The sequence below is a fragment of the Astyanax mexicanus genome, chromosome 12 (genome assembly GCF_023375975.1).
Source record: "Astyanax mexicanus isolate ESR-SI-001 chromosome 12, AstMex3_surface, whole genome shotgun sequence".
NCBI classification, from domain to species: domain Eukaryota; kingdom Metazoa; phylum Chordata; class Actinopteri; order Characiformes; family Acestrorhamphidae; genus Astyanax; species Astyanax mexicanus.
The window spans coordinates 11,516,438-11,529,736 of record NC_064419.1 but is presented as its reverse complement, the minus strand read 5'-3'; the positions used below and the strand labels follow the sequence as shown (position 1 = coordinate 11,529,736).

Below are 13,299 nucleotides of genomic sequence, written 5' to 3'. Positions count from 1 at the left end.
ATTATTATTATTATTATAGGTGTGTGACTATATATATTTTACATTTAAAATTTTGCTCTAGAAATCAGGTCATAAAACAACTGAATAGTTAAATTATAGTTTAAACAGAGCTGTAGATGCAAAAACAGCTTTTAAATGATCTAGTTTTATCTCCAGCACTAACCCAGCACACCTACTGGAGCTACAGTCTATAAATGAGATCAAAAACACACCTTCACACACTGTGCTGTAGAGATGCTCTCAGGATGTACTGAGAGACTTCATGAGTTAAAGTGAGAAACTTATGAGAAAGTGCTGTAAGGAACTTTACACAGACTTTTGGGTTCAGAGATTCACTTATTTTATTGTTTTATTTTGGATATATTATTGAGTTTCTTTCTGACTTGTTCCTGCTTTAACACTAGCTATATCTTTCCCACTGTGAGACTAAACAGATGATCTGATCTTAATGCGTGAGTTCTGTATCAGTTTTGTGTTTTAGTGCACTGCCGAGTTAAACACATCAGCTCATGAAATAACATCAGTATTAAAACGCGGATCTCTGCATGGAGATCTGTGGGACTCTGCTCTGCAGAAGCTGAAAGATTAGTGGTGTTTTTACCGGAGATGGAGTCGCTCCACACGGTTTACACGTTATCTTGTTTTTTGCGACGTCAAAGGAGAAATATATCGCCCCTCTCTCTCTCTCCTTGCTGAACACTGTCGAGTTAACTTCCAGTCGAGCTCCGTAAGTATCGACAGGTTAATTCCCGGGTTTGTAACTGAGCGCGCAGCGCTACTGCAGGAAAAACAGGTACTGATTGGATGACTACCCCGCTTGTCCCGCCTCTCCACCTTCGCTAAAGTAGCAGTGATTGGATCTCTTCCTAACTGGTCACTACCTTTCACAGAACTAAATCAGTTCTGATTGGATTTCGTCCCTGCCAAACATTTTCGTCTCGTTTTTATTCGTTGACCAAAATGTCAATTAATTTCGTCTCGTTGTGTGTGCGGAGCCGCTGTCTGCCCCTCCTCCCTGTGTGTGTGTGTGCAGCGAGACGGGAGGAGGGGCAGACAGTTCCCTGTCATATCAGAGCGATTCACCGCAAAATGTTATTTGCGTTTTGTCAGTGTTGGAAGAACAAAAATAGGAAAGTACCGCAATGTAATCCTTTAATTTTAGCAGAGTAACTGTAATCTGACTACCATTTATTGAAGCAGTAACTGTAACGGATTACAGTTACTTATAATTTGTAATCTGATTACGTAACGTCGTTACATGTAATCCGTTACTTCCCAACACTGTATATATGTATATATATATATATGTATATATACATATATATATATACATATATACGTATATATATATATATATATATATACGTATATATGTATATATATACATATATATATATATATATACGTATATATACGTATATATATATATATATATACGTATATATATACGTATATATATATATATATATATATATATATATATATATATATATATATATATATATACATATATATGTATGAATGTATATATATATATATATGTATATATATACATATATATTTATTTATTTTTTCAGTCACAGTCACAATAACGCGTAGGTAAAAAATATACTTTTTAAAAATATATACTTTTAAATGTGCAGGTATTAAAATACAAACTACACATGTACAGATGTTACTATAAACATATAGTCACTGGCTAAGATGTGTGTGATAAGATCAGTGTGTGGGGAGAGTGGGTGTAGTTGGAATATTTGAGGGGCGTGTAAGAGGGGCGTGGTTTACGCCCATATTAGGTTCATACACGCGGGGCAGGCTCACGTTCATATAAAAGCGATAAGGCATCATTAGAAGAGTGTTAATACCCGTTCACTGCTGAAGCATGGAGCTATTACAGAGCACCAGGACCCTGCTGCTACTCTCACTCATCCTCCATCAAACATCTGCTCACAATATAGTAAGTTCCACTCTTTTACTCAGTCTGAGTCTTTTTATAGTTTGAGTATTTAAGTTTTCACTTCTCTTATCGGCTCTCTGTTACACAGGTAGCGACGTGTGCCAAGACCAATGGTGAGTAATGTGAAATATTATCTATTTTATACTAAAGTACCCGAGACACCTGCTCATTCATTCACCTGCTCAACACAGTTTCACTGCTCCACAGCATAGTAGTGCTGGTGCCTAGATTCATTTATGATTAATTTCCGAAAAAAAACAACATAATACAAACAAGGACATTCAAGATAAATAATACATGCACCCAAAAAGCTTTAATAAGCTTAACAAAACACTTACACTCTCATTCATTAACCAACAGATTTAACTTCTTTATGTGCTTTAAAGTGGACACAGCTTTTTTTGTTACTAAGTCAGTTAAGAGATTCAATAAATAAATTAATTAAATTCAACAAGAAATACATTCACCTTTACCACATTTAAATTTGGTAAAGAGCATCATATTCAAAGTGATTTTGACTGTAGAGACATTATAGTTAAAACCAAATATAACATTTTTATTTTTTCATTTTTATAATTTTTTTTTATTTCACAATATACAATCACACAAAACATTTCTTCCAATGCAATCAACAGGATTTACAAATTATATTTTCCAAGGAGTCAATATTACCCCGCTTGTGGAAGAGAGGGAAAAAAATAAATAAATAAAAAATAAATAAATAAAAAAAAGCAGTTGTCGAAGGCAGCAACAAATCTTAACACCATATCCAATAATATTCAGAATAACAACGTTCAAAAAAAAAAAAAATGTTTTAGTTTTTCTGGATGTTGGGAGCAAAATGAATAGTTCTGACCTATATCTAAAAATTTAGTGAGATTATAATTATGTGGGTAGATATTATACAGAATTTTAAAATGTACTTTTCTGATTTTATTATAAATATAAAACTTCCCTCAAGCTTTCCTCCAACAGATCTCTGTAAAACAAGAAATCCAATATGATATCCCTCCTAGTGTTTAGGGTTATTTTCTAATCTACATCTGGCTTTAAATATTGTGCGATTACTGTCATGTTTATTTGCTAAGTGTCTTATTCTCTCGGTCGTTGTCAGTCACATGTGTTTACTATGCGTAATGCTACCAAAGCGCCATGTTTAAGGTAGTGTTTAGGTTAGTGTGTGTTGTGCTGGTATGAAAAGTTTGGACACAGCAGTGCTGCTGGAGTTCTTAAACACTGTGTATATTCACTCACTGTCCACTTTAATGGCAATTTAAACATAGCTATCAATGACTTAATTCCTAAATGTCATTAATGTTTGTCTTCATATGATATAGCAGAATAACACTTTAACTGTTGGAATTAGACAATGGAGATAATAAAGACTGTTTAGAGGAGACAAAGGAGAAAGAAATGGAAAATGGGCTGTTTTGTCATTAAAACATATAAGGGGGTGAATGGAGCTACACATCCTATTGCAATCAAGCCTGGGTGTTTTGGAGATATATTGACATATATTGAAAGATTGCGTGAGATGACACCAACATTTACAATGACTGAATGTTTATATGGGTTTATGTCTGTTTCAACAGCCAGATGTCCTGTGGGCTTGCAAATACCCTTATGTAAAGTGTTACTCTATAAAACAAATTTTATAATATTCAATCGTTATGAATAAAAACAGTTTACTTGCAGGCACGTAACAGTTTTAGACGCCATCTGACATCATGACCAACATTCTGACCTGACAACCTGAAATTAACGTCTGTTGACATTGGTGGCCGGCTGGGTATATATGGAAAGTATAGACTAGTCAAAACCAATTCCACTGCAAATACACTTAACTGTACTTAACCCTTGTGTGGTGTTCGGGTGTGTGGGACCCGTTTTCATTTTTCATCAAATGATACTAAAAACATATTTTTTCTAACTCAAACTCATTGGCATTGGCTCATTTTTTGTGAAAAACATATATCAAAACACATTTTCCATAAACACACACTGTACACCCCCCCCCCTACACATTTATATTACATACAGTATGTTTGGCCAAGGGCTAATAAACATTGCTTCATTTGTAAATTTGAAACTAAACACATTTTCTACTCATATCTTGAGTTTAATTCATTTTCTTTTACATTTTATTAAAAAACTAATAAAAAAAGAGTAGCACTTTTTGAAAGAAATGTAACATAAGAAAGGTAAAGGGCAAATATTAACCATGTAAGCTGTTTATATTGCTTGCAATTTAGGTGAAGCAAGCATGTGTAAAGCATTTTAATGTAAAATTGCTTAATTTTGCTGAATTAAATACAAGTAACAAAGTAAACGAGTAACAAAAATATGAACACCACACAAGGGTTAAAATAGTTCATATAGTTCATAGTTCATAGTTCATAGTTTTCTAAAAACATTAGACTTCCAACACGAGGCAACACGAGGCAACAATATCAGGCATATTTAAAGATATAAAACTAACACGTTATCCCAGGTTTTGACTCTATGAACAAAGGTACTTTAGTTCATAGTTTAGTGTATGAAATGCATGTATTTAATGAAATCTATTTTTCCTGTGATGTTTTTGTAGACTTGATGCCTAAAGAATCATGGATAGAAGTTCAGTCCAACCCTTCTCCACTACATGATCTTGACCTTCAACTCATTGGTCAGAGTAGGCCTTTAGACCCTCTTTCCCTGAAAATAAACTGGTCTATCAATATTGACGGTGAGTACCAAGTTTTTTTTTATGTTAATAATTAATTAAGTTAAATATAAAACGATTTTCATTTTTTCTCTAGATTGAAAAACACTGTCCCCCACAACACTTTGATACGATGTAGTCAGTGTACAGTTTAACAGTAAAACAGTGTAAATTTGCTGTTCCCTTACAATAACTCAACACACAACCATTCATCTCTAAACTGCTGGCAACAAAAGTTAGGACACCCATAAGTATTAAGTGGCCAAAGTAAAGAGCCCAAATAGACATTTTTACTCCCTAGTGTCATGTGACTCGTTCGTGTTACAAGATCTCAGGTGTGAATGGAGAATGGGAGGCCGCGAGATATTTAACATGCCACCTCATGCCAAACAAACTCTCGGAGGATGTGAGAAACAGAATGGTTGCTTTCAACAAAGATGACCTAGGTAAAAGAAGACCCGAAACACCTTAAAATCCAATATTGTACATCAGTTTTCCAGGATTGGTTCCACTCAGAACAGTCCTCCCCATGGTCGACCAGAGAATTTCAGTCCACATGTTCAGTGTAATACTCAGAGGGTAGCTTTAAACTGTTTGCAGGCTTTCTTGTGCATCAGCTTCTGAAAAGGACCATCTTCCATCTAGGACAGTGCCATGCAGAAAGCATTAAAGAGTTAATGCATCACATAGATCATTTTATAATACTCGTAATGTTTGCAGTCAGGTTAAAGGGAAAATGAACTGTTGTATGTATGCACGACGGAAATTAAACAGGAAGACATAAAAGTGATTCTCTTTTTTTCAGGTAGTATACACAGTATTACTGGCACATGGATAGAAGTCAGTATACGTTCCCATACATCATCAAGTACAGTGAAGTACAGGTGTGACTACCAACCAGCATTCACTTCAAATCAGTGCAACTACACAGGTTTGGAAGAGGTGAGCCTTCAAGGAGTTTGTGTTTTCATTCTACAGCTTTTTCTCAGTGAAAGAAATATTCCCAGAGAATCACCCAAAACATGATAATGGTATAGAATATTTATATAAAAAAATATATAGATATTTTAGTGCTGCACCAATTACCAGTGTACCAGTTTAATTAGCAATGCAGGATTAATATTGGAATAAAATCAAGTTTGGCAGATAACTGCATTGAAATACATTATGATGCATTCATTTTATAAATGTTAATATGTGTCATCAGAAAAATAGTTAAGCCCAGAAAAATGTTGGAATGCTAAAAATAATCCCGATTTGAGACCACCGCTAAAATGGAAAGCAGCTGGCCCAGATGGTCCTAAAAGCATGTGAGACATCTTCAATGCCTCCCAAGGACAGACCTCTGTTCCTGCCTGCTTTTCACGTTTGCTGATATTCATCAGCAATATTATCAAGCTTGTTAACAGCACTACAGTCATCGCCAACTAAACTCCGCACCAACACAATACCATCATCAAGTTGGCTGACAGCACAACAGTCATCGGCAACATTACCAACGATGAACACAGGACCAACCAAACACCGCACCAACACCATATCATCATCAAATATGCTGACAACACAGCAATCATCAGCAACATCTTCATCGATGAACACAGGACCAACCAAACGCCACACCAACACCATCTCATCATCAAGTATGCTGACAACACAGCAGTCATTGGCAACATCACCAACTGAACACCGCACCAACACCATACCATCATCAAGCTTGCTGATGACACTATTCATCAGCAACATCACCAATGATGAACACAGGATCAACTAAATACCGCTCCAACACCATGTCATTATCAAGTTTGCTGAGAACACAATGTTCATCGGTAACATTACCAACGATGAACACACCACCAACTAAACACTGCACCGACACTATAACATCATCAATTTTACTGATAACACAATGTTCGTCGGCAACATTGCCAACGATGAACACAGCTCCAACTAAACAATGCACCAACACCATACCATCATGCCGATGACACAATCTTCATCGGTAACATCAAGAACAATGACCACAGCACCAACTAAACACAGCACAACACCATACCATTATCAAGTTTGCTGAAAACACAACAGAAATCGGCAACATCTTCATCAATGAACACAGGACAAATGAAACACTACACCAACACAACAGTCATCTGCAACATTGCCAACGATGAACACAGCACCAACTGAACACTGGACCAACACCATATCATCATCAAGCTTGCTGATGACACAACAATCATCAGCAATATCATCAAGGTTGCTGATGACACTACAGTCATTAGAAACATTACCAATGATGAACACAGCACCAACTAAATGCCGCACGAGCATCATACCATCATTAAGTTTGCTGACAACAACAGTCATCGGCAACATCACCAACGATAAACACCACACCATCATCAAGTTTGCTGACGACACAATGGTTATCGGCAGTATCACCAACAATAAACACAGAACTAACTACAATAATAACACTGTATATCAGCATTAGCAAATACATTCATGAAAAACATCAGATATAGGTATCAACTCACAAACCTCATGTCTGTGCCCTTCCTTAATGTAAATGTATTTTCTACCTTATCTTCTTTTTCTTTTTGCAGCTTAGGTTCAGTTTTACTAGCACAGATGTCCATATTGAACCAGAGGGAGTCTACAAAGCCGTTGTCAACAATTTACCTGCAGGTCCCTCAAACACACAATCAAAAAGCAAAGAAGTTGCAGCACCTGGTTAGTTTTAGCTTCGTAAACGTTGTAAATCACGTTCTTTTTCAGTTCAGATGATGTTAACATATTTAAATATATTTTTATTTTTTTATAGGATGTGAAAATAAACAGATGAGCACTCATTCGATATGCTCAGAAGAAAGTAAAACACATATACTTCACATAAACTTCACCACTTCTTATTACTTTAAGATCAGTTATTTTGTGATGTGGCATGCATTAACCATGATGTTTATGTTGTCAGAACCATTGAAAATCATAGCAGTGCATAAGGGGGATGAAATAGAGGTCACCTTCGAATCTCAGGCTGGTTCTCTGGAGTATGAAATCCTGCTGATCAGAGAAGATGAAAAATTAAACCACACCATAGAGAAAACAGTATGTTGCCCTTCATTTTTTTGGAAAGGTTTTGTTTTGGTTATGTAGCTTTATCGTGTTTTTGTGCTCAGTTATTGAAGTCAGCCCTGGCCACGTTGTTCTGTTGCACTTTCTTTTTTGCATTTTCCTTTAAGATAAGCTATGACACTTTGATGTTTCTGTTTTGCATTATAGAGTGGAAAGATCAGAACTATCATCAAGAAATTTCCCTATCCTGGACCCTGTGAAAACCTTACAGTATTGGTTTGTGTATACAGTTTATTATATTTTCACCATTGTCATGTCCATAAATGGAAATTATACACTGGCAATTGTGTAAATTTGTTTAAAAAACACAAATAATTGTGTAAATATTATTTTTTTTATAATTCTTACTGTAAAATTCCTGCCTAAACTTTTGGAAGAGAAAGTCAAAGCATTCTACAGCTCAAGGGTGGGAAGCCAGTATGTCAACTTTTTAAAAATAGGAATAAATAGGAAAAAATGTTGGCATTGTCAATACAACTAATTTAAAAGATAATCTAAAATCATTTCAGCAACTATTTCATCCAGCTTTTTACCTGGGAATAAAAATGGCAGTTAATCAGTGTTGGGCACGTTATAACTAGTTATAGTTACTCGTTATTTCTTCAAAAAAGTAACTGAGTTACTAACTGAGTTACTCCGCTATAAAAGTAACTAGTTACCAGTAAAAGTAACTATTGTGTTACTTATGTGTTACTCGCCCACGAACATTTTTAAAATTTCAGCTCTGTGTGCTGTCATTAAATAATTATATCATAAAATTGCCTTAACACGTCAGTAATGTAATGTAGGGTAATTTACCACAGCATGACTTACATAAACCTCGGATGTGAGAAATCCCAGAACATGAAAAGATGGGTCAGAGCTTAGAATTTAAAATATATTAAATATTAAATATATTTACTGGAGAAATAGTTTCAGCATTACAGATATATATAAAAGGAACAAAAATGAATATATATATATATAAGAAAAAAATAAAAGCACCTCAACGAGTCAACACATTCACAACCCAGAGAGAGGGTGAGAGAGAGAAAGAAAGAAAGAGAGAAAAGCCAGTCGAGAGAGTAAGAACCCTTCAGCCTTCATCCAAGCAGTTATAAATTTATGCACCTATTTTTTGGAAAAATATACTGTCCAAAAACATTACCATAACAGGTCACTTCAAATGAGGAAAGAATTCAGCAAAAAGTTTTTTGATTGTAACTCACTGTTTATTTACAACTGTGGACCACACTGAGGAGTTTGGGGCAGTTGGTTTAATATGATTAGGCACTTTACACAAAATCTGTGATGCATTCTAATAGAATCTTATTTCTTTACAGATAAAACCACATCTAAAAAAATGTGGCCGTGTTTGTTCTTGGGAGGAACGTGATGTAAAATGCTGTGAGTATCCCTGATTTTCTTCTTTTTTCATCAACTTTTACTCTGTTACAACTGACACATCATATCATCGCTGTCCAATGGAAAACACTTATCTCCAAAACAGCAACTTTACAGGAGAGAGAAAAAACCTAGTAAACTTTCAATAGAAATCAATGTAAAAAGAGTTTATTTCAGGTCATTTTGAAGAGTTTCTATTGGTCCGTTCATCAAGAAATTTTGGCACAGTGTAAGGGACAGTTTGTCTGTTCAAATTATGTAGTAAACTAAAAACCGACAAAAATGCAGATAAGTGTTTTCCATAGGACAGCGACGATATGTAGATTGTCCATCTGTAATTAAACGTGTACAGTATAAACAGTATACGTTTTTTTTTAAATATCATGTATATATGTTTTCTAGTCAGTTTCTCTCTTTGCACATTCAGGAATTTAATTAATGTTTGTAAATTATTTTCTATATTAAAATATTTTTTTCAGACGAAAAACCAGAATTACCGCCTATAGAAGATGAAAATCCATTTGCGCTGATTTGTACAGGATGTGCAGTAGCTCTCATTTTGATGCTTATCTGTTTATGTAAGTATTAAAATACCTGAATGAAATCTTAATGCTTTCAATATTTCCTTAAACAGCAAAAAGCCCTGCCATAGTTTTGGTTGTAGCAACAATGGTCACTTTCTCACATCATTTATGTACAGTGGCAAGAAAGAGTATGTTAACTCTTAGACTTTTAAGGTACATTTGTTGTGAAATGTGATCAGATTTTCATGCAAGTCAATGGACAAATATAATGTGCCTAAATGTGCCAGTTTTTTTATATTTGCACCATTGTCATGTCCATAAATGGAAATTATATTGTTACTGGCGTATCTGTGACCGAGACAGCAAGTCTTTGTGATGTATCAAGAGCCAGGGTATCCAGGGTAATGGCAGCATACCACCAAGAAGGACCAACCACATCCAACAGGATTAACTGTGGACGCAAGAGGAAGCTGTCTGAAAGGGATGTTCGGGTGCTAACCCGGATTGTATCCAAAAAACATAAAACCACGGCTGATCAAATCACGGCCGAATTTAATGTGCAGCTCAACTCTCCTGTTTCCACCAGAACTGTCCGTCGGGACAATACATTATTGTGCTCTAAAACCAGGTGTTTCAGTTTCATTCTCCAACCCCTGTATATAATGCTGTACTTCAGTGGAGTGGCTTTACTGTCCCCTTTAATACCTGAGAAAAAATTCAGTATTTTAGGTGCGCCTGATAGTCCGAAAAATATGATACAATAGTTTATTGTTTCGGATCAGACTTCACATTTTTTTTAATCTCTCCTCCAGGCGCACTCTTTGGACTGAGGAAGCTCTTATCTAAACGTGGGCTGAACCCAGTCTTCACTGGACCGGTCAGGGTGCTCATGGTGTATCCTGCAGTGGACAGTGTCTTCCAGCATGCTGTAATGACCCTGGCTGACTTCCTGCAGAGTCATAAAGATCTGAACGTGGTCATCGACATGTGGCAACGGGGCAGTCTGGCGGAGCAGGGTCCACTTCGCTGGCTTCACTCACAGGCAGATCAGGCCGACAAGGTCCTCATCATCCTACAATCACCTCAACATCAACAGATTCACACCAGCATCCACATCCACACAGGTAATGTGTCACCGGAAATATTATACACTACCGTTCAGTTACTTACAGTGGGTAAAGAAAGTATTCAGACCACTTCCAGCCATTTGCTAAAATCAAATAAGTTATTTTAATTTTGAGAAATAAATAATTTTATTTCTCATATTAATGTACTCCCAGCACCCCAACTTGGCATGAAAAAAAAACAGAAATGTAAAATTATTTTTGGCAAATTCATTAAAAAAGTAAAACTAAAATATCACATGTTCTTAAGTATTCAGACCCTTTGCTGTGAAACTCATATGCTGTCCATTTCTTCTGATTCCCCTTGAGATGGTTCTACTCCTTCATTGGAGTCCAGCTGTGTTTAATGATTAAACTGATTGGACCTGATTAGGAAAGGCACAAACCTGACTATATAAGACCTCACGGCTCACAGTGCAGCTCAGAGAAAATTAGAATCCTGAGGTGGAAGGAACTGCTCAAGGAGCTCAGAGACTTTATGGCAGTTATGGCAAGACACAGATCTGGTCAAATTTAAAGAAGGATTTCTGCATCACTTAAGTTTCATAAGAGCACAGTGTCCTCCATATTCCTTAAATAGAAGACGTTTGGGATGACTAGAACTCTTCTTAGATTTGGCCGTCTGGCCAAACTGAGCAATCATGGGAGAAGAGCCTTGGTGAGAGAGGTAAAGAAGAACCCAAAAGATCACTGTGGCTGAGCTCCAGAGATGCATTAGGGAGATGCAAAAAAGTTCCACAAAGTGAACTATTAAAAACTTATTGCATCATTCCCCAGAAGACTCTGGCTGTACTGCTCAAAACGATGCTTCTACTCAATACTGAGCAAAGAGTCTGAATACTTATCACCATGTGATATTTCAGTTTTTCTTTTTTAATAAATTTGCAAACGTTTCTATATTCATTAATTATATTCATTAATCCTGATTGTTTTATTAGCTCCTTATTGTTTAAGTAAACTAACTGAAATCGATGTCTCTCCATAGATCACCAAAAACCACATATGGTGCCTGGCATGCCGGATTACACCGTCCCAGCTTCAGCCCAAGAACTTTACTTTTTGGCCCTGAACCTGGTTGCCAGTAGTGCCCATGAACCAAAACATCACCACAAGTTCTGGGTGGTGCATATGAACCAGGGTGGAGAGAGGTGCACGGTGCCAGTGCAGCTCAGAGGCTGTAAAACCCTCCGTCTGCCGAGAGATCTGAACACACTCCACCAGAAACTGTCTTCCAGACAAGGCCAGAAGTGTCGGAGCTGGAGGATCTGGTCGATACGCTGCATCCTGAACTCTAAGAAGGTGAGGCATGCACTGCTGCAGCTGGACAGGAGCCAAATAAACCACTCTGAGAGTGAGAATGCTCATCTCACTGGTGGAGTGCAGGTCTCGAGTAAAGGTCTGATTCCCTGACATGATGATGCATATGCATAATATAATCCAATGATATGGATCATTCACTGAAACGAGTTTCCCATCCCCATATTTGACATTGATCACTTAGTATATTTACTGAGACTGATTACTGGAATATTTGTTAGTTGTTTATGAGAGTGCTGTGCGATATGACTATAATCGTGGGGACAATGGAAAAGTTTCCATCAAGCTACTTCCATTGTCTCTATCGTTTCTACAGTAATTTCATCAATTATTCATGCAAATATATAAAGTAGGCTACAATAAAATGTATTGGCGTAGTCACTTTGCATAAACTTGGTTTATATAAGTGATAATGAAGTAATCTTCGCAAAAAAAAAAAAAGCTTCATAATGTGGTTTTGCGACATGGCGCTGTTTTGCGTTATTTGATGGACACTTTATAATACTTTAATAATTTTGAAAAAAATAGCTACTGCATTTACCTTATCTGTTTTCATTTAAAACATTTATATTGCTGCACTAATAGGTAGTAATTCTCACTTGTGAAAGTTGGGTTTAATGTCACTTTGAAATAAAGTTGGAAAAAAGTAAGCAATGACATACTCAAATGTGGTATATCATGATCAGACGTTATGTACAATTATGCAAGCATCACCATGAAAAACACTTAAAGCATCAAAATAGGGCTGGGTTATATTGTAAAAAATGATATTAATTAATTAATTATATTAATAATAATAAATTAATAATATTACAACAGAGGTGGAGACATGCATTTTAAACATTAGGGACTTAGCCCAATTTACATTCTTATTAAGCCCATTTATTTTCTCATTTAGGGTGATCAGTGGTCAGGGTTTAGCTGCGATAACAAAACAGGTGTTGCCACTAAGTTAGCAAGCTTAGCTAAAGTGAGCTGGACCACGCTGGCTAATGCAGTCATGCTACACATGTTAAAGTGAAGAGTGGAGGAGCAGACGTGTAATATCTGATTACTACATCGGGCAGAAACGGTAAACGTTTATGTTCCTAGCAGCTGTCTATTGGCTATTTCGATATACAGACTTGGCTTAGGATCTAACGCAGCTAGCGGTGCTGAAAG

At 36.2% G+C, this 13,299-nt stretch overlaps 1 protein-coding gene across 1 annotated transcript; it reads left to right on the top strand.

The window, feature by feature from the left end:
• The first annotated feature begins 1,846 nt into the window (after positions 1 to 1,846).
• LOC103033022 (interleukin-17 receptor B) lies at positions 1,847 to 13,288 on the top strand. The gene is made up of 12 exons (XM_022670807.2): positions 1,847 to 1,957; positions 2,046 to 2,070; positions 4,545 to 4,682; positions 5,464 to 5,600; positions 7,262 to 7,388; positions 7,480 to 7,527; positions 7,630 to 7,763; positions 7,938 to 8,006; positions 9,113 to 9,176; positions 9,653 to 9,751; positions 10,510 to 10,821; positions 11,807 to 13,288. Exons 1-12 carry the CDS (start codon positions 1,883 to 1,885, stop codon positions 12,229 to 12,231), a joined length of 1,653 nt encoding a protein of 550 aa, XP_022526528.2. The 5' UTR covers positions 1,847 to 1,882; the 3' UTR covers positions 12,232 to 13,288.
• Positions 13,289 to 13,299: the final 11 nt, after the last annotated feature.

What these genes read in the sequence shown, in the direction of transcription:
- LOC103033022 (XM_022670807.2), top strand. Translation starts at nt 1,883, where the DNA reads ATGGAGCTATTACAGAGCACCAGGACCCTGCTGCTACTCTCACTCATC. An exon ending in ACTACACAGGTTTGGAAGAG is followed by an intron (nt 5,601 to 7,261) that starts GTGAGCCTTCAA and finishes TTCTTTTTGCAG; the next exon opens with CTTAGGTTCAGTTTTACTAG. An exon ending in TTCGATATGCTCAGAAGAAA is followed by an intron (nt 7,528 to 7,629) that starts GTAAAACACATA and finishes TTATGTTGTCAG; the next exon opens with AACCATTGAAAATCATAGCA.